Raw genomic sequence first — 19205 nt, forward strand, 5'->3', positions numbered from 1 at the left:
GTTTTCTTTACAGACCCAAACCAGTATATACAAGAACGTTTGGAAAAGAATGATGTCCCAAAGCCTTTTTTCCTTTTCTTTCAGTTTTCCACAAACTAGTAGAAAAGTAGTTATTCACTAATTGAAATTCTAACATTAAAAAACTTATATACAGAATTTCCATGACACATTACAACAATGTATAATCCCATTGCATTAAAGTCAATAAAGGCACAATCCTATGCATGTTTCGACAGAAAAATGTCCTACAACTCCCAGCATCCCCAGCCAGCATGATTACTGGGAATACTGGGAGTTGTAGGATTTATTCTATCTAAACATGCATAGGATTGCACACAAAGAATTTAAAACTGGGCTCTCTTCAAAGCATCTCTTACAGTTAAAAGATAGGATTCTTATAGTTAAAAGGTAGGATTAGGCTATATTAGTCCACTTCTAATTTTCACCGAACTGACAAAAGTAGTTTCCCTTGGCTCCAAAGTCCAGCCAAATTATCAGCACTCATATTTAACAATGATCCTCTAAGGAAATAAAATCACCTGGCCTATAGATATATGACATAAAATACTGTAAGTAAGGTAATAGATTTTCTTTGACCAATTAGTTTTGCTAAAGCAATATGTGAGCTTGTGTTTGTGTAGAATTCTTCATCAGGCAAGGTCAACATCTAGTTACTGTTCCTCTATAGAGAAAGCAGAATTGGTTACCTATTCATCTACTTTTAGTTACTTCAGATTGAGGGCAGCCTAAATGTTTTTGTTTTTCCAAATACTTGCAGCTGTTTTGCCTGAAGAACTGTGTAACTTGATAGTAAACTCCTTTAACAACAGACATTGGGTTGCATCCAATGTCAGTCTAAGGCAAGAACTAGACTGCTACTTTAAAATGGTTTATAACAGTAGTAACAAGTGTTGGGGCCCAGGACACACGATACATACAGTTTTCAAACCATTTTCAATGTGTCATATACTGCTTGGTGTAGATCTGGCCTTAAGGCAGGATCTACACTACTACTTTATAACGCTTTATAATACTATTGACAACTGCTGGGACCCAGGACACACTACACATATAGTTTTCAAAGTGTTATACCCTGCTTGGTGTATATCTGGCCTAACTTGTCCCATTCATTCCAATGGATCTATTCTAAGTAGGACTAACATTGGATACAAGCACATTCCCCCAAAGTGTCGTCTGAACAGGGTCTAAAGCTTGCTAAAAATAACAGCTTGGTATATAGTTTTTCCCATCCACTGGGACTGATATTACCTCCTGTCTGTATTGGGCAACCTAGGGATAGAAATTGTTTTTTCAATAGCTGACAGTGCAATCCTATACATGTCTATTCAGAACCAAGTTCCAGATAAGTGTGTGTAGCACTGCAGCTTAATCCTTCTAAAACCAGCTGCAGAGGTTCGAGGGGAAAAAGAGTCAAGTCTATAATATGAAAAGGCTGCAATCCTATATGTTCTCAACTGAGAGTAAGCCCCCATTGAACTCAAGGGCCTTACTTCTGGTAGACATGCAGAGGATTTCACTCTGTTTTTATAATATGTTAATAGGGTGTGTATGTGTTTAATTGCTCCTGTTTTCTTGCTAACCTTAAAGAGAAGAAGTTATTGCCTTCCTTTGGTGTATTTGTCATCAGGTCTCAGAGGTGACAAAGATGTAATGAAATAGTAAAGTCAAATATTCGTGATCTTATTCCCTCCAAACATTCTCCAAAGTAGTAGAGATTCTTTTACACTTTACATCTTTGTCATTCCTTAGAATGTTTCCCCCCCTTCTAAATACTGTGAGTGTAACTGTGTCTGTCTTTCTTAGAACTGGTATTGGTATTTGCTTAACAAGGGGGGCACAACATCTAAGCAAGTCTTCATGTCTTAAATATCACTGCTAGAAATACTATCCTAGTCTGCTAGCAATGCTTTTTCCTTTTCTTTTTGGTGGAGAATGGGGAGCACTAGTTATTTCCCAAAGCTAGGACTTTGCACTGATACTTCTGAGGTGATGCCAAAGGGATCCATGCTATCAGTTTCCGGAGGTGAACTGAAAACATCAGATGATGCAATTGGGTGTCCGGTGTCACCATATTGCTCAAAACCTGTAGGCTCCATAGGCACAGTGTTGATCATAGGCAAGAAATGAGACAAAGGAAGGAAGTCTTTCCCTTTGAATTGTTGTCTTTGCCTGGCACTGCTTAGGGACACCAAGATGCCGTATTTCTTCGACTTGTAGATGTTGTAGCCATCGGGGCGCATCTCTTCTTCAAAGGAACAATCTTCTGTAGAATATCTGAGCTGAACAGAAAGAAGTCAAAATTATGGCAAATGTGTTTTGTATCATTTTGTTTCTTAAACTGGCATATGATGCAACACTTTTTCATCCAAAAGGATGAACCCTCAAACCCGGAAGCCAAATGCTGCCCTCCCAATCTGGCCCTCTGGAGTTCCTCGGAAGGCCATGCTCCCTTTCCCATTCTCCCAACCTCCGATCATTTCATGGTTTCTTGGCTTTTGTGCAGATTTTTCTTCATTCTAAAAGGTTGAAATGTCTATCCTAAGGCTTAGTTCCTAGCAGGGTGACCATACGGAAAGGAGGACAGGGCTCCTGTATCTTTAATAGTTGTATAGAAAAGAGAATTTCAACAGGTGTTACTTGTATGCATGCAGCACCTGCTGAAATTCCCTCTTCCTCATAGCAGTTAAAGCTGCAGGAGCCCTGCCCTCTTGACCAGATACAAAAGAGGGCAGGGCTCCTGCAACTTTAACTGTTGTGAGGAAGAGGGAATTTCACCAGGTGCTGCATGCATACAAATGACACCTGCTGAAATTCCCTTTTCAGTACAATTGTTAAAAAAACAGGAGCCCTATTCTCCTTTCTGTATGGTCACCCTAGTGTTGGCCACATGCCATTTGCTTTTGGCCCCACCCACCACTGGAATGCAGCCTATGTGAGCTTCCATGAAATGGAATTTGGCCCTTGGTTTGAAAGAGGTTCTGCACCTCTGTTCTATATAGAGCCATCTATTCAGTTGTGAGATAAATCTTGTATTCAGGGGTGATATAAATTGGAATCCTTTCTCCATAGCGCTGAATGAACACAGGACAGGACAGGGGGACACTAGCAGAAAGCATCCTTAACTCAGGTATGGATAGTAGGAATGTTTGCTGGTAAGTTGTTAATGGTTAAAACTGTGGTCTTCTTTCAGGCATTTGGCAGCATATAGCATGTATTTTTTATAAGATCCTGCATTGTCTCTGGCTGATGTTTTTAAATTGTTTTTTATATATGTTGTTGTGTGTGCTATCTGTTTTATGTCCTTACATGAATAGTCTTGTAGTTTCTGGCTGGGAACCCTGGTTTTCCCTGTGTACAATAAAAATAAATAAAAATAGTGGCAGAATCACAGCTCAATGTGGGCCTGAGCCAAAGGTTACTCCAGTTCATGAGGATACTGAAGACTGGGATGTGTTTAGGACAAACAACAGAGAAAGGTTCATGGTAAAAGGGGGTGGTGCATGGTAAAACAGCTGTCATGCAGGAGTTGATTCTGGATGAGGGTGCTGAGTGAGCTTCTGTTTCCAAGACCCAATGGGACAAGAACCCAGGTTCTTGGTTCAGCAGCAGCATGACTCCATAGATTGTATCAGGCCCCTGTGTTCTAGGGCAATGAAGCAGCAGAGAAAAAAAGCGAGAATACAGATAGAGAAAGATTCAAGACCAGTTCTGTTGGATACGGGCTAAATACCATTTTAAGGGTCTACTCTATGGGATGGTGGTGATGATAAAACAAGCTTCATTCACCATGAATAATGCCTTGTAAGTGTATGTTAAGGGGGGAAAGCTGCTTTCTTATCAGGCTTTTTTCTTCTTGGGTCTTTCCACATTAACTACGAGACTCTTTAGACAACATCCAACAGCAACCACATGATTTGTAATTGAAAACTTACCCTCTGGGCAATGCTCCATAACGTTAAATGAAACAGTGCCATCTAGTGGCAGAATTAATCCTGCAATTATTTTAAATACTGCATTATCTCCATTTTATTTCTAAAAAAGCGAGATTACCAGAGGAAGGTACAGGAGGTGTCCTTGACAGCTTCATGTAAAGGACCCACAAACTTCCGTGAGTGGCCAATCCTGAGTGTGCAATACATCAGTCAAGTAGAGAAGCTCCATAACTTTGCATCTGCACAGTGCCATCCAGCAAAGTTTTTCAAAGTCGTAAGTGACTTGCTTCACTGTGCCCCCTACAGGATGATCTAAGACAGCCTTCCCCAACCTGTTTTTATAAGAATACTGTGTTTTTATGCTTTTTATGTTTTTAAATTTAGTATATTTGTTTTAATGTTTACTGTTTTTAACTTTTGAAAACCGCCCAGAGAGCTTCAGCTATGGGGCGGTATATAAATGCAATAAATAAATAAATAAACCTGGTGACTGCCACATGTGTTGGACTACAGTTCCTATCATCTCCAGGCAATGCACCTATGCTGATTAGGGATGTTGGTCATTGTAGTCCAGCACATCCGGAGGGTACCAAGTTGGGAAAGACTGAACTAAGAAAACTTTCAATATTTAAAAATTATTATTATTATTATTATTATTATTATTATTATTATTATTATTATTATTTACATTTGTATAGTGCCCCATAGCCGAGGCTCTCTGGGTGGTTTACATAGGTAAGTATGTAAGAATTTTAAAATGAGGTCAATGTAGTTCCTGTAATTTTGTCAGTATTTTTCTGATTTCTCAGTAGACATGAACCATAAATTCAGTATGCTCCATTGAGAAATTACCATTGATTTTGATAAAATAAGGACAATGTTTTACACATTATTTTTTCTATAATTTAATGGAAGAAGTATTTGACCTATAATGTTGTATAGTGTAACACATTTTATATATTTGTGGTGGGAGACTCAAGTCAGATAAAAGGAAGTACTTCTTCACACAGCACATGGTTAAATTATGAAATTCACTACCACAAGATGTAGTGATGGCCACCAATCTGGATGGCTTTAAAAGGGGGTTGGATAAATTTCCAAAGGAGAAGGCTATCAGTGGCTACTAGTCCTGATGGCTATATGCTATCTCCAGCAGCAGAGGCAGTAAGCCTATGTACACCAGTTGCTGGGGAACATGGGCCAAAGGATACTGTTGCACTCATGACTTGCTTGTGGGTTCCTGGTTGACAGCTGGTTAGACACTGTGTGAACAGAGTGCTGGACTAGATAGAACCTTGGTCTGATCCAGCATGAGTCTTCTTATGTTCTTGTATTTCTGAGTACAGAAACCAAACGTATATGCTTGCTAATTCAGAAAAGACTTGCACACCAAGAATGTGATAACGTTCTGGGCCCTTTATGTCAGTGTTGTTTTTCTTTAAAAGTCTTGAGGTTATTATGGTTCAGTTATTAAAGGTGACTGAACTCTTGGTCAGTAAAGTATTGCTGATTGCGTATAGGACTTCAATGATAAGAAAAATTCTGCTTTTCTGTGAACCTTTTACCTGTCAGGCACCTAAGTCATACTTTCTCCTATATGTGTAAAATGTTATTGACAATGTTCTAGAACAGAATCCCTCAGTTGAGACCAAATAGGTTTAAACAGCATAGTATATTTTAGATGTGGATAGGGCTGTCAGGCATGTGGAAACATCTTTTGCTTTTGATCTAGATTAACAAAATATCTTGAAATGGCAAGGCACTGTCATGTAAGTTACTGAAAGTGCAATCTGATGCATGTTGAGACTGAAAAAGTGCTATAACTCCCAGCATTCCCCAGCTATCCATGTAGACTTTTTCTATTTAAACATGCATAGAATTGTGCCCTTAACTGTCTTTTGTGATTAGTTAATTGAGTAAAATCAATATTACAGGTTCACAATGTAGAATATTGACATTGGCTGCCAGTCCAGGTCTGGGCCCGATTCAAAGTGCTGGTATTGACATTTAAAGCCCTAAACGGTTTGGGGCCAGGTTATTTGAAGGAACGCCTCCTCCCATATGTACCTACCCGGACCTTAAGATCATCTACAGGGGCCCTTCTCCGTTAGCCCCTGCCAAAGGAAGTGAGGCAGGTGGCTACTAGGAGGAGGGCTTTCGCCGCTGTGGTACCCCGGTTGTGGAATGAGCTCCCCAGAGAGGTCCACCTGGCGCCTACACTGTACTCCTTTCGTCGCCAGTTGAAGACCTTTTTATTCACTCAGTATTTTAACACTTAATTTTAACTTAAATTTAAATTATACTGTTTTAACTCTGTATTTTAACCTTATATCAATTTTGCTGCGTGGTTTTATCCTGGTTGTGCTTTTTATATTGTATTTTGTATTTGTGTTTTTAACTTGTTGGTTGTTTTATGATGGTTTTAATTTTTGTGAACCGCCCAGACAGCTTCGGCTATTGGGCGGTATAAAAATGTAATAAATAAATAAATAAACTTAATTAACTATATTTACCGGCAACAATTTCTTTGTCTCAACTCTCACTGCAATCCCCATGCATGTTTACACAGAAGTAAGTCCCACTGCATTTAATGGAGCTTACTCCCAAGTGCATAGGACTAAAGTCTAAATGACGCAATGCAATGACACATATGCAGGGATAGTGATAAATTGGAAAATGATGTTAACTGTACTTTTAAGCAAGAGGCAGTTTACAGCTGCAGCATCACCATTTACAGGCAGCAGCTTGAATTAGATCTGATTTAAAACCTAGAAAAGACTTTGGTGCATGTAAGAGAGTTACAAATGGAAGTGGGCATTCCTGTATAAGGTATCCCAATCTGGTGCTCTGCCCATCATGGTCAACAATCAGAAATGGTGGGAGTTGTAATCCAAAATGTCTGTAGGGTTCCAGATTGTTGGTTTTGATTTTTGTGAACCGCCCAGAGAGCTTCGGCTGTTGGGCGGTGTAGAAATGTAATAAATAAATAAATAAATAAATAAATAAGATTGAGGAAGGCTGGTACAAGGTAGGTGTATTAGAGAATCATGAATCAAAGTGGTGGTCGTTTGTAACTAAAGGTGCCTCTTAAAATTTCTACAGTCTTCTGTTCGAAATAGGAGTTTCAAAAGTTCTAGTCTGATTTACCAGATTGGAAAGTGCAACTACGGTGAAATGCATAGACTACAATTCTGATCACACATTTTCACATATTTAAGCATCTTATTTATACATTAGTGTAAAAAGTGAAAAAGAATACTTTGTCCTCCATAGAGCTTCTCTGGGTTTTTAAAACTGAAAAGGTAATGAGAATTCTGTGGAACTTAGAAGTTAGCTACATTGACGTGATTAGGGCTGCAGTCCTGTACCACTTATCTGTAAGACCCACTGAACTACATGAGACTTCCTTCTAAGTAGACATATATAGGCTTGCATTGTTAGGTTTTTGAGGACTCCATCCATACTCCATTAAAGTCGATGTCAAATCTGCCATTGATTTCCATGACTGTGTACTCTATTCTTAGCTTATGCTCTAGCCCAGACCTTCACAACCTATCATACACACCCCAGATGTGTTTGACCACAATCTCCAGCATCCCCAACCACAGGTCATACTGGCTAGGAATTATAGGAATTTCTGTCCAGCACATCTGAGGGGGAGCAGATGTGGGTTAGAAAAGGCTGCTCTGATCTATGTACTAAAAGGTTGTCCCCACTGTTGATACAAACCCTGATCAGATGAAAGCAGGCTGTGCAGAAGAGCTCGGAAGAATCTCCTTTTAGCAGAGTATCTATAGAATCTACAGTGTAGGCACTATTGACATCAAACTCTAAGGTCACCACAGGTGCTTTTATTTATGAAAGAAATGGAAGGCCTTAATTTATTTTGGATTTTCCCCTTGCTCAAGCTCTGTTTAAACAAATCGCAGCCCCACATTTAGATCCATACATATAAAGGCATCTTCCTGGATGTATTTCCTGTTCAGAGGAGAAATCTTCAGCAGAATACCTGACTGGAAGAGTAAGAAGATAATGTGCTAATATTAGTTACAGCCACCACTAGGTAAAGTGAGGCAGTTGCTTCAGGTGGCAAATGCTGAGAGGTGTTAGAGGAGAGACTTGTGTGCCATGTGGCTTTCCCTATACCCACTAAGCTAGCCTGTTGCCCTCAGGTGTGGCGGAGGATGCTGTCCCATCCTTGGCATTGAAGAAAGATGCTCAGTCTTGAAGAAAGGCTTTTGTACATGGAATGGGAGGGGCGCCATTTTGTTCTTTGTCTCAGGCAGCAAAATGTCCTGGGCCAGCTCTGGTTAAAGGTACAATGGAATCAGCTACCTAGGGAGGTTGTGGGCTCTCCCACACTAGAGGCATTCAAGAGGCAGCTGGACAACCATCTGTCAGGGATGCTTTAGGGTGGATTCCTGCATTGAGCAGGGGGTTGGACTCGATGGCTTTGTAGGCCCCTTCCAACTCTGCTATTCTATGATTCTATGATTCTACACACTGGATATATTCCAGCCCAGTTGGAAGCAGTGCGACAATGGAATCAGTTACCTAGGGAGGTTGTGGGCTCTCCCACACTAGAGGCCTTCAAGAGGCAGCTGGACAAGCATCTGTCAGGGATACTTTGGGGTGGATTCCTGCATTGAGCAGGGGGTTGGACTCGATGGCCTTGTAGGCCCCTTCCAACTCTGCTATTCTATGATTCTATGATTCTATGTAAACAGGAGAAATTTAGGCCCATGCTTAAAACTGTCCCATTGAAAACACCAGAAATAAAGAGTGCTGAACTTTGACTGAATCGTGTTCATTCATTTTATATATATTCTACTCAAACACGGAATGTTCCTTTTTCTAGTGTTGGACAAGGACAATCATACCACGTTGGGAAGGGCTGTACATTCAGGCTTATGATAGCAATAGGCTTTAAATTCTAAGAAACTGGGGCCAGAGTGAACAAACATGATGTAATAAAGTTCCCAGTGTACAGACACTTTCTTTAATGTTATTGCATGATGCACTGGCTACATCTTGGTATTTGGACACAGAGAACCCAGTCTTAAATCCCTGTTTAGCCAGCAAGCTTTACAGGGTGGCCTTGGGTATGTCATTATCTCTCAGCCTCACCTACCTCAAGGGTTGCTGTGAGGACAGAATGAGATAAGGATCAACTCCCCAACCTGAAGCCCCTTGAAATCGGTTGGAAAAGAAATCTAAACTAAAAGTAAATCTTGGTAGTCAAAATTCTGGAATGTTGCTGGTTCTGTCTCTATTCAGTATGTTAAAACAAAACAAAAATCCCACACCTATGCATACTGACAAAGATCAAACTCTCCCATTATTCCCTCTGTTGTTCAGCTTACAAGTTACTTTATTACACCACTGTCTTATTCTTGCAAATAATTAATGACCCAGTGTGGACTTTTTCCTGAATGCCGCTACCAGTGTGTCTAGCCTTCCCAAAATTAGCTCATTGTTGGAGTATTTTTTTTTAAAGAAAAAGTCTGTTGCTGAATCGAACCAGCTTACTGCACATGAATGATTATTAGCAGTACAGAAGGGTAGAGAGGGGGGAAAGATATATTGAAAAGTAGTCTACTTTTTGTTACGTTTTGGAATAATAAATTACAAGACAAGGTGTAACCCTATGATCTGTTGGGAACATAATTTGGATGGCTTTACAAATTGAACAAATTCATGGAGGATGAGGTTATCAATGGCTACTAGTCCTGATGGCTATATCCTCCAGAATCAGAGGCAGTGAGTCTATGTACACCAATTGCTGAGGAACATGGGCAGGAGAGTGCTGTTGCACTCATGTCCTGCTTATGGGTTTCCCATAGACGGCTGTTTGGTTACTATGTGAACTGAATGCTGGACTAGATGGACCCTTGGTCTGATCCAACATGGCTCTTCTTTTGTTCTTAGTGTTGTAAAGAGGAAAATGCTATGTAAAGTCATGAGGCAATATAAACAATTATTAACTGGCAGGAATAATATGACTGTACAATGGAAATATTATTAAAAATGGGAGTGAAAATCATCATCATCATCATCATCATCATCATCATCATCATCATCATCATCCAACTCACAGTATGCATACCCTAAGGATCCCAATCCTAAATCTTAAAGGATGTCATTTCAAACACATTTAGTATCGTGGTGCGACCTGTTTACCCTGCTCTGGTGTGTGCTAATAGAACAAGTGTGATAGGCTGCTATTGTTTTGTCTGTCCTGGGAGCACGGGGGGGGGGGGGGGAATGGTCAAACATGATTAGGGGGAACTCATGCACAACATTTCCCAGGAGGGTGGCGGGTGGGGTGGGGGAGGTGGTTCTGAGCCTGTGCAGGTCGATTTCCCAGGGCCAAGGCCCCAGCTGTAACTTACGAGCCCGTGCAGCCTTCCATCCTCTTCCATGCAGAGGTACCGAGAGCTGTGCACGCCCTTGATTGCCACCGTGCGAAGGGACACAGCTCTGATCTCCAGCAAACCTGTGCAGCGAAACAAAACACAGTGTAAATTGATTGTCCATGTGAGGGGGGTGGGGAGGCAGCATAAAGAGATGGCCCTTTGGGAAGCCATCTCCCCCCACCCTCCTTGTCTTTGCCCCTTGCTTTACCAGATTCATTTCAATGTGAGATTCCTCCTTGGTAATGTCACCTGCATACACAGGCATGTACACATGTGTCAACAACAAAAGCACACTCTGAAATATAAGCTCAGGGATGCAGTTAGGTAATTTTGGACCGTGGACTTAATGGTCTAACAGGCTTCCCCTTTAGATGGCCACGCATATTACTTCAAGTGTGAAGCACACAACCAACATTTCTCTGCCCCCCACCCCTACTACCATTCCATGCTTTCAGACTGTTTCAACATTCCTGATATTTACGAATAATAAAACTGTTTGCACACCTGATTTAAAAATGTATTTTCTGAGTATGTGCAGTTTTGCATTTTAAACTCACTTAAATCATAGCACCAGGACTACATGAATAAAATTGACTTTGTTTTTGCTGCCCTCATCACCTGCCACTCTCTGGGTGTTCATCCCCCCCCCCCACCGCAGGGCCCTGGACTTTGGCCCTAGGGACCAGCCATAGCTGCATCACTGTACAAGCTTCAGGATCAGAAATCAACTGGGGGTGCTGCAGCGGAGGCTGGTGGCTCCAGTTTCAGTGGGGCTGTGAATCCACTCTGGATACCAGCCAGAACTCTAAAAGAGCTCTCCAAGGTGCTAGACTTAGTTTGGGATATGGTTCAGCACCTTGGAGAGCGACTTTCGCGTTCCGGCTGGTTCTGACTGCAACTCGTGGATTCACGGCCCCACCGAAATCGGAGCCGCCAGCCTCTATGCCGCTTCTCTGGGATCCTTGCAGCCGCCGGGGCCAGATCAGGCGCGCCTGGCTTCTCCGCCTCGGTACTTACTGTGCAGGTTCTGGGTGCTAGTGCCGTCCACGCGTCCGTCGCTGTGGATCCTCAGGAAATAACTGAACAGCCCGTGCCGGCTGGTGGTGTAGAGATGCCTCAGCCGGATCGACTCTCCCCAGCCGTAGTTGACGTGTGGCCCCGCATCTGTGAGGGGCAGGGCTCTGGCGGCCAGGGCGAAGCAAAGGCCCATCAGAGCCAGGGGCCCGCGGGCTCGGCACGGCTCCGGCCACATCTTCGCCGAGGACAGAGGCGATCGCCCACAGGGGCGCGCAAACGCAAGGGGCGAGAGGTCCCCACGGGGAGGGGAGGGGAGGGGAGCGGGCGAGAGCGGCGACGGGCTGGGGACTTGGGGAGCCAATTGCTTCAGGACGGCTTGTAGGAAACGCCAAGGCGATCCCCCGCCTTTTATAGGTCTCGTCGGTGATCAGCCCAATCGATCAGGCGACTTCCAATTCCAATATAGGCGCCGCTCCGCAGCGAGCCGGTGGAGCCAATACGCGCCCCGCGGTATTGATCAGGATTGCATCATGCCCCGCGGGTTCTCGCCCCTTTCGATGGCGAGGGGGGCTCCCTTTGGAGACGGGGCAACGCGCCGCGCTGGTCTCCCGCTGCGGCGGCAGGAGCGAGCGGAGCTGCGTGTTCCTCGAGCTGCCTCGGGTCGTCCAGCGGCGAAGCAGGCGCGCGCTCCGGCCGGGCAGCGAGCCACGGGAAGCGGGCTTCGCTCGGCCGGCCTCACGCGCGCCCTCCCTTCCCCCCACCCCGTTGACGTCCCGAGGTGTAACGCAGAAGAGCAGCCCCAGGCGCCGGGCGGAAATCGATCGATAAAGAGAAGCGAGGCAAGCCTGCGGAGAGAGCAGAGCAGGCACACACGGACTCGTGGGACGGGGGATCCTTTGCGGGGTGGGGGAGAACCTGACCCCCTCTCGTTCTTTGCCTTTCCAAAAAGGACACCCCTACATCTCCACAATCCTCATACACAGCACCGGCATCTTTCGAAATTGCCTGAGCAAGTCCGGTGACTCGTTATATGCCACACAACTTGAAGAAGAAAAGGGAAAGGAAAAAGACTGACGGGGAAAAGTCTGAATCTGAATGGATTTATGAGTAATGGCCCGGAAACGCGCGCGCGCACACACGCACACGCACGCACACACACACACACACACACACTGCCTTTGTTCCACAAGGTATCCAAGCACATCTGCTGATGCAACACCTCCCGAATCCACAGGAAGGAAACCAAGGGGTAGCAAGAAGAGCCAAGCCAGACAAAAATGTTTCCGTTCCCTCGGATGCTGAGCAGAAATGAAGGGAACAGCAAACAGTCATATTTTTATAGATGTCTAACTTGATGTCATTTAGTTCCATATATCTATATTAGTTACATTATTGTGTATGGGTGTGTGTACACACACACTTCTATGGTACAAGCACGCACATCAATATGCAATGTGGAAGTCCTAAAACTGGTCGGTAAAAGTTACATTCTGAACCTCTGGGTGGCACTCCAAGGCAAATAGCCATCTTCTTACTTAGCCATCGTCTGTTAAATTAGCGCTTCAACTCATTTTCCCAAGCTCAAGGCAGGCTGTCAAAAAGGAGGAGGAAGCCCTGGCTAGCTAGCTTCCCTAGTTATAGACTAGGATTGTACTGCAAGCTTCACACGTTTCCTGACATTCAATGGTCAGCCTGCTTTCAATGGTCAGCTGCCTTCTATTGGTTTCAGTGGAATTTGCTACCAGGTAAATATGCTGCAAAGGCTGGAGCCCTGCCCGACCCTTCTCATGTAAAGCTATATTCCAGTCATTTCAGTACATGGCTTCACATCCTGACTTCAAAGAATCTTTTGAACAATTGTCCCTTCTGGCATGCTAAAAAAGAAAAGTTTGAAATTGTCAGTATGTTCCTTAAAACTGCAATCCTATCTGTGCTTCCTTGGAAGTAAATCCCATTGAATTCAATGAGACTTATTACTGAGTAACCATGCATAGGCTTGCACTCTATAGCGCTTCCCTTTAAATGAAAGTTATCCAGTTCGTATATTTTCTGAGGGCTGATGCAAACATTTTCCTCTGCATTTGAAACAGTGCATGTGCCTGGCACAGTGACACATGCGAAGTATAGTTTGAGTGTGGGGTTTATTATGAATACTGACTGGTAAAATTAGAATACTTGTAGCACAATAAAATGCTTGTCTTCCTAGATGATTGTGTACAACCTTTACCTATAGAGATTATTAATCTTTATAGTAGGAAAAATGTGCAAAGTGTTCCCTACATGGAATAAAATGCTCGCTTAGAGAATTGTTCAAACAATATGGAGTTCTTTGGCTTTTCTTCGCAAGGGCCTGAAATTAGAACCCTCCATAGAAAAGTAAGGAAGAATTTATTTTGTATCAACACAGAAAATTATATTAGGAATCCATCCAGCAAGTAGAGGCATGCACAAAATCTTTAGTTAGAGCTAATTCTTGCTGGTTCTTTGTTTGGCCACTAGATAGAGCTTTAAACCTTACGTCTTCTCTCACACACTCACTGTCACTAATTGCACAAAAAACAATGTTAGTTCAAAAATCCCAGGTTACCTTTAACTTTTGGGTAGCAAAGCTTAGAATGAACCTGGTCCCTTGGAGGTTGTGTGTGCTATCGTTGTGGGTGCTTAAGGCAACACAAATTCCTTGTTATGATAGAACTGGTTGCCACACATAGGATCTGCTATGCACTTGTTCATTCTCAAAGGTTTCCATTAATATAAAAGTAACAAGTTCCCAATTACATAATAAAATATGAGACACAGGGAAGAAGCAAATATAATGAGTTCAGCGAAGCAAAAACAGTGTGTTGTTGTCCTACCACCTGAAGGACTAAGGGCAGAATCCTAGCTAAGCTATAGTGCTATGCACCATTGAGTTCAATGGAGCCTCCTCACGAGTAAGTGTGTATAGGATTGTAGCCTTAAATACTTATGAGCCCCATTGGGTTCAATGGGAGAGTTAAGCATGCTCAAATATCTTCCTTTGAAATCCATGTAACAAGAAATCAGGTCAGATCATGCCCTGTTTGATTATGACATTATCTTTGGTAGATAATAGTCTACTTTTCATATGAAAGGATTGTTTCCCATATTCTCATGAACTCTAGTTGCTGTTTCTAGCCCAAAGCCAGTCCAGGAGCTTAGACAGTTGCAAATAGTTGGTGAGTGCAAGTGAGAACATTTCTTACCCAGGGTCATAGCTCTGAGATAAAGCACAGGCTTTGCATTCAGAAGGTCAGAGGTCCAAGCGTTATCATCGCCAAGTAGGGCAAGGAAACACTCCATCCTGAAACTCTGGGGAGAGACGGCTAGTCAGTGTAGACAATAATTAGCTAGATGGACCACTGGTCTGACTTGGAATAAGGAAGCTTTTAATTTATATGGATGAAATCTCATCTTCCTTATGCTCCGGCAGCTATTGAATAAGGGCAACACCGTTTGTTGCCTAAGTACAATGTGTGGATAAAGTGCTCTCCCCTCAATTACCAGGCCTATACCATTTCTTCTAAACCACTGCCGCTGATATGCCTTTTCCAGTGCTTGCCTCTCTTTTGATCATATTGGAGTATGGCTAAGAAGTGCTTGGGCTTTTATATTTACTACAAGGAGAGATGCTTCTATTAAAGATCGTCCACTAAGACAGTATTCAAAATTTGCCTGAAGAAAAGTTCTGTGCCACCCTAAAGCTTCCATGGCAAACAAGGCAGGTGATAACAAATAACTTGCATTGAACAAACAAACAACAGCAACTATGATGAAGGCCCAGTCATGATGGAGAGACTCAAATGGAGGTCTGCCTAAGTCACAGTGCAAATAAGCAACAGTCTGTACCATATTCTCAGTTCTCTTTGGCATTAAGGGCTGCAGACCTCAGGGGTTTATAAAAAGAGGCTTCACCAATGCAAATTTCACACAGCCATGCATGATTTTTTTGAGCACAGATCCTTCATTCCTAAAGTAGATATAATGATTTTCAAAGCAGCATATCCTGGGGGAAAGGATGTACAGATGAAATGTAAATAGATTTTCCAGGTCGTTTGCAAAAAAAAATGTTTGCATAAAACTCTGAAATAGCATTTTTTTTAAAAAAAAAAATCCACTGAAATTCAGCAGGCTTTCCACTTATTTTAACCCTTTTTATTGTAGGTTAATCTTTCATGAATTGAATGTGAAATCCCCATAACAATAGAGGAAATTACTTTTAACTGTGAAAGGCTTCTGGGAAACCCAGTTCTTACTATGGATCTCTTTTGCTTATAGAGAACTTAATTCAGAGAATAGTTATCCTGCTATGTCACATTATTATTATTATTATTATTATTATTATTATTATTATTATCAACATCATCATCATCATCATCATCATCATCAATAAATATAACCTTGTGGCCATTTTGCAGAATCACTTCCAACAATATAAAGACACTGGCCAAGATTCAAACTAGTTCCAAGAGACTGAAGGCCTTGTGTGTGTTTTTAAAAGCCATTTTCACCTTTGCTATATCCCTTGGCAAACTGCTCTTTACACTAAGGGTATTTTTTTAAAAAAAACACAACCCAGCACTTTGTCATATATTATGGGAGCAGCTGTTCAGTGGGGGGCGGGGGAGGAAGTCCCCTCGGTGAGTGCAATCCCATGCATAAATCCCAGCCTGCTCTTGTTCTTATGCTCTTAGGTTTGACATAACTGGATTACCTGTATGTGTATTAAATATTTTGTGCAAAAGTCTGTTCTTTGCCCAGCACCATAGCATGCTCCAGCTATGAGAGGCCCCTTCTATATCAGTGGGCTTACCTGGTGGTGCCAAGCAATAAAAACACTTCAGTGAGCAGTGATGTCCTGGTAAATTTTGAAGGGCAAGTGCTCATCCTGACAGTAGCCTTAGCCTCCCCCTCCCCAAGGAGAGGCCAAAAATGCAGGCAGCTGTGTTGATCCATGTCAACAAACCAGCCCCAGCAGTTTCATTTCCACCAGGAGCAGATCTTTTGTAAAGCTAATGGGTCTTCATTGCCCTGTCAAGACCAAACCATCCCAAAATACTTTGCATTATGACAAGAATAGCTTTCAACAATATATTGTTCCTGGGAAAATCCATTTTTGCTAAGCTCAGAGGGAACAGGGTGGCTGAGGGACAATGGTGGGTGGCGGTTGATGATTTCATCCCCTGCTAATCTAAAAGTCTGGGGGCTTTGACCCCATTAGCCCTGGCTGCACTACACCACTGTCAGAGAGCACTGGGTGGTTTCGAACCACCATGTAATAACTCAGTAGCCTGGTTCAGACAACACGCTAAACCATGCTGCTTAACCACAAAATGGTTAATGGAATTCCATTAACTGTTTTGTGGTTAAGCAGCATGGTTTAGCATGTTGTCTGAACCAGGCCAGAGTGTCTGTGATGTATCATCACTTGGACACTGTGCGGAATGTAAAATAGCAGCTCCAAACAGCCTGACACTCATTCAAGCACTGTAAAGGGGACCCCCAGGTCAGGTACCAGGATAAGTGAGTCTTGCTCAGATGCTGACTGTTCCTGATGCTGCCTAGGATGCTTTGAACCCCTCCACAGATATTTACCATGCTTGAAATCCAAGCATGTACATGCCAAGGGTTCATCTTGAACATACTTCTTTATAGGAGTAAATGACACTAAATTAAAATAGATACAATCTATTGCTGAAAACCTGCCCACAACAATGAACAGGTCGATCCCATTATCCACTGCGGGGAATGATCTATGTGTCATATGGAACTTGACCTCTAGTTCTGAATAAAACAGCTCTTCTGTCCTGTTCTGTGTCCTGCCCATTCCCAGGTTGTTTGCTTTGAGTGTTTGAAAACTGATTTCTGTCTGTAAGTTTACTTGGCTATATACTTTGGCTTACATGTGTTCTTTTAGGTTGAACTAGGGATTAGTGACCTCAGGATGGAGTTTACCCAACTTGTTTCAGGAGATAAAGAGAGAGAGAGAGAGAGAGAGAGAGAGAGAGAGAGATTTTCTAGCTTTCCCGAAAAAGGTTAATTGAGGTTATTGACTTGTAGGTCAATGGCTTTATACACTTTACATTTTACAGTGTTCTCAATGTTTGGGCTATAAAAGGTGTGAACCAGGTGCCACTGAATATAAAGGTTAGATGACAACTGACATTAGTATAGGTGGACTACTGCCATGTTATTTCCTTAATTCCCCTTCTCCTCATCACCAGGCCTTTCTTCACACATTAAATTCCAAGGCAATAGGCTGCCATTAGATTCACCCTTACCTGAGAAGTGAGCACCACTGGACGCAGTGGGACTAACCTCTCAGTAAACCATGCATAGGATTGCACTGCACATCAGTATTAAGCTAAAGATCAGACCAGTAGGTTGAAAATAGCTATTATAGAAGCAGTAATTGTGTTGCTTATATAGCAACCATTTTGGAAACGGGTGAGAAAAAACATTTGTGAAACCTGTCTTTTTCCAGGTGCACAGACTCATTGGACCTGGCATGTAATCATTCTCAGCATTCATAGTGCTTATATCTTTGGATGAAGCACATTTCACTGAAGGTTCTTTAACTGGCTGTTCACTACAGAAGCTTTGGAAATCATGCTAAGCTAAAAGGGGAAGGACCTAACATCATCGATGAGTAATTTTAACATTTCAAGAGTAGGTTTTGTAAAGAATTAGCTGTGACACACACACACACACACACACACACACACACACACACACACACACACACCATTACAGCTTCTTAACTAATCATGCTGTGGAGTTTGTCACTATGAATCATGGTTCAGGGACAGTTGAGGTCAAGAATTGAAGGCCAAAGGTCACTTGAAGCATCCTGCCAATGGCAGCTAGAATTGACCTTTATTTGACAAAGCAGAAATAACTTGGGATCTGAAAGAATGGCAGTCAAATAGCCATCTGATTGTTGCATCTGAACTTTGCATTTGGATTGATCTTAATCAAGCTTAATTCCATGGCCTAAGTGGTCAATTAAAATACCATTTGAAAGTAAGAGAAGCAGAACGGATAACAAAATAACAAACATAGGCCTGGTTTGCATAATCAAATAAGCCACAGTGGGCTGCAGCATGTGTCAGTGTGTGCGGGAAGCATTATGAATATTCAAGCTGCAGTTTGTCATGTCTAAGGTGACCATATTTTGGAAACCAAAAAGAAGGACAACATGGTTGCCCCCAAGGGGGCGTGTCCAGTACCAAGGGGGCGTGCCCACCCAAACATAGCCTTGGTCACATGTCTGATTTTACAGCACACATTTAAGACAAATCTGTTCTACATAACATCTTAATGTTAAAATCACTGAAATAAAGAACAAGTGAGAGATTCAATGTATCTGAAATTAACTTCACTCACTCCTATTTTTGTAGGTTTTGCTGTACTTTGAAGCTTTTGCTACACTCTGTGTGTTACATTCTCCCCTTCCCTCAAATATCTTTTCTGACTGTATCTTCACTCATTGCAAGCTGCTGTTGTTGTTAACAAGGTTTGCTACTGGCCCCAGATCTATTTCAAATTTGGTATGGCTAAAGCTCTACCTAACAGCTATCATGGTGCCAACTTTCAGCTCTTTATCTTTAAAAATGACAGTTTAAAAAATAATAATTTTAAAATCTCATTTTTAAAAAAAATCCTAAAAAATCAATGGATGAATGGATCTGTTTCAAATTTGGTGTGGATAAAGCTCTACCTAAATTCTTTCATGGTGCAAAGTTTCATCTCTTTATCTTTAAAAATGACAATTTTAAAAATAATAATTTTAAAACCTCAA

At 42.2% G+C, this 19205-nt stretch overlaps 2 protein-coding genes across 2 annotated transcripts in view; both read right to left on the reverse strand.

Moving 5' to 3' along the window:
- Positions 1 to 19205, reverse strand: part of LTO1 (LTO1 maturation factor of ABCE1) — a 148420-nt gene that overhangs the window by 15685 nt on the left and 113530 nt on the right. The window lies entirely within an intron of this gene.
- FGF19 (fibroblast growth factor 19) lies at positions 1662 to 11582 on the reverse strand. The gene is made up of 3 exons (XM_063118804.1): positions 11387 to 11582; positions 10346 to 10449; positions 1662 to 2300 (listed from the first exon to the last, which is right to left on the reverse strand). Exons 1-3 carry the CDS (start codon positions 11577 to 11579, stop codon positions 1968 to 1970), a joined length of 630 nt encoding a protein of 209 aa, XP_062974874.1. The 5' UTR covers positions 11580 to 11582; the 3' UTR covers positions 1662 to 1967.

Source organism: Elgaria multicarinata, chromosome 2, assembly GCF_023053635.1.
Source record: "Elgaria multicarinata webbii isolate HBS135686 ecotype San Diego chromosome 2, rElgMul1.1.pri, whole genome shotgun sequence".
In the NCBI taxonomy this organism is placed as follows: domain Eukaryota; kingdom Metazoa; phylum Chordata; class Lepidosauria; order Squamata; family Anguidae; genus Elgaria; species Elgaria multicarinata.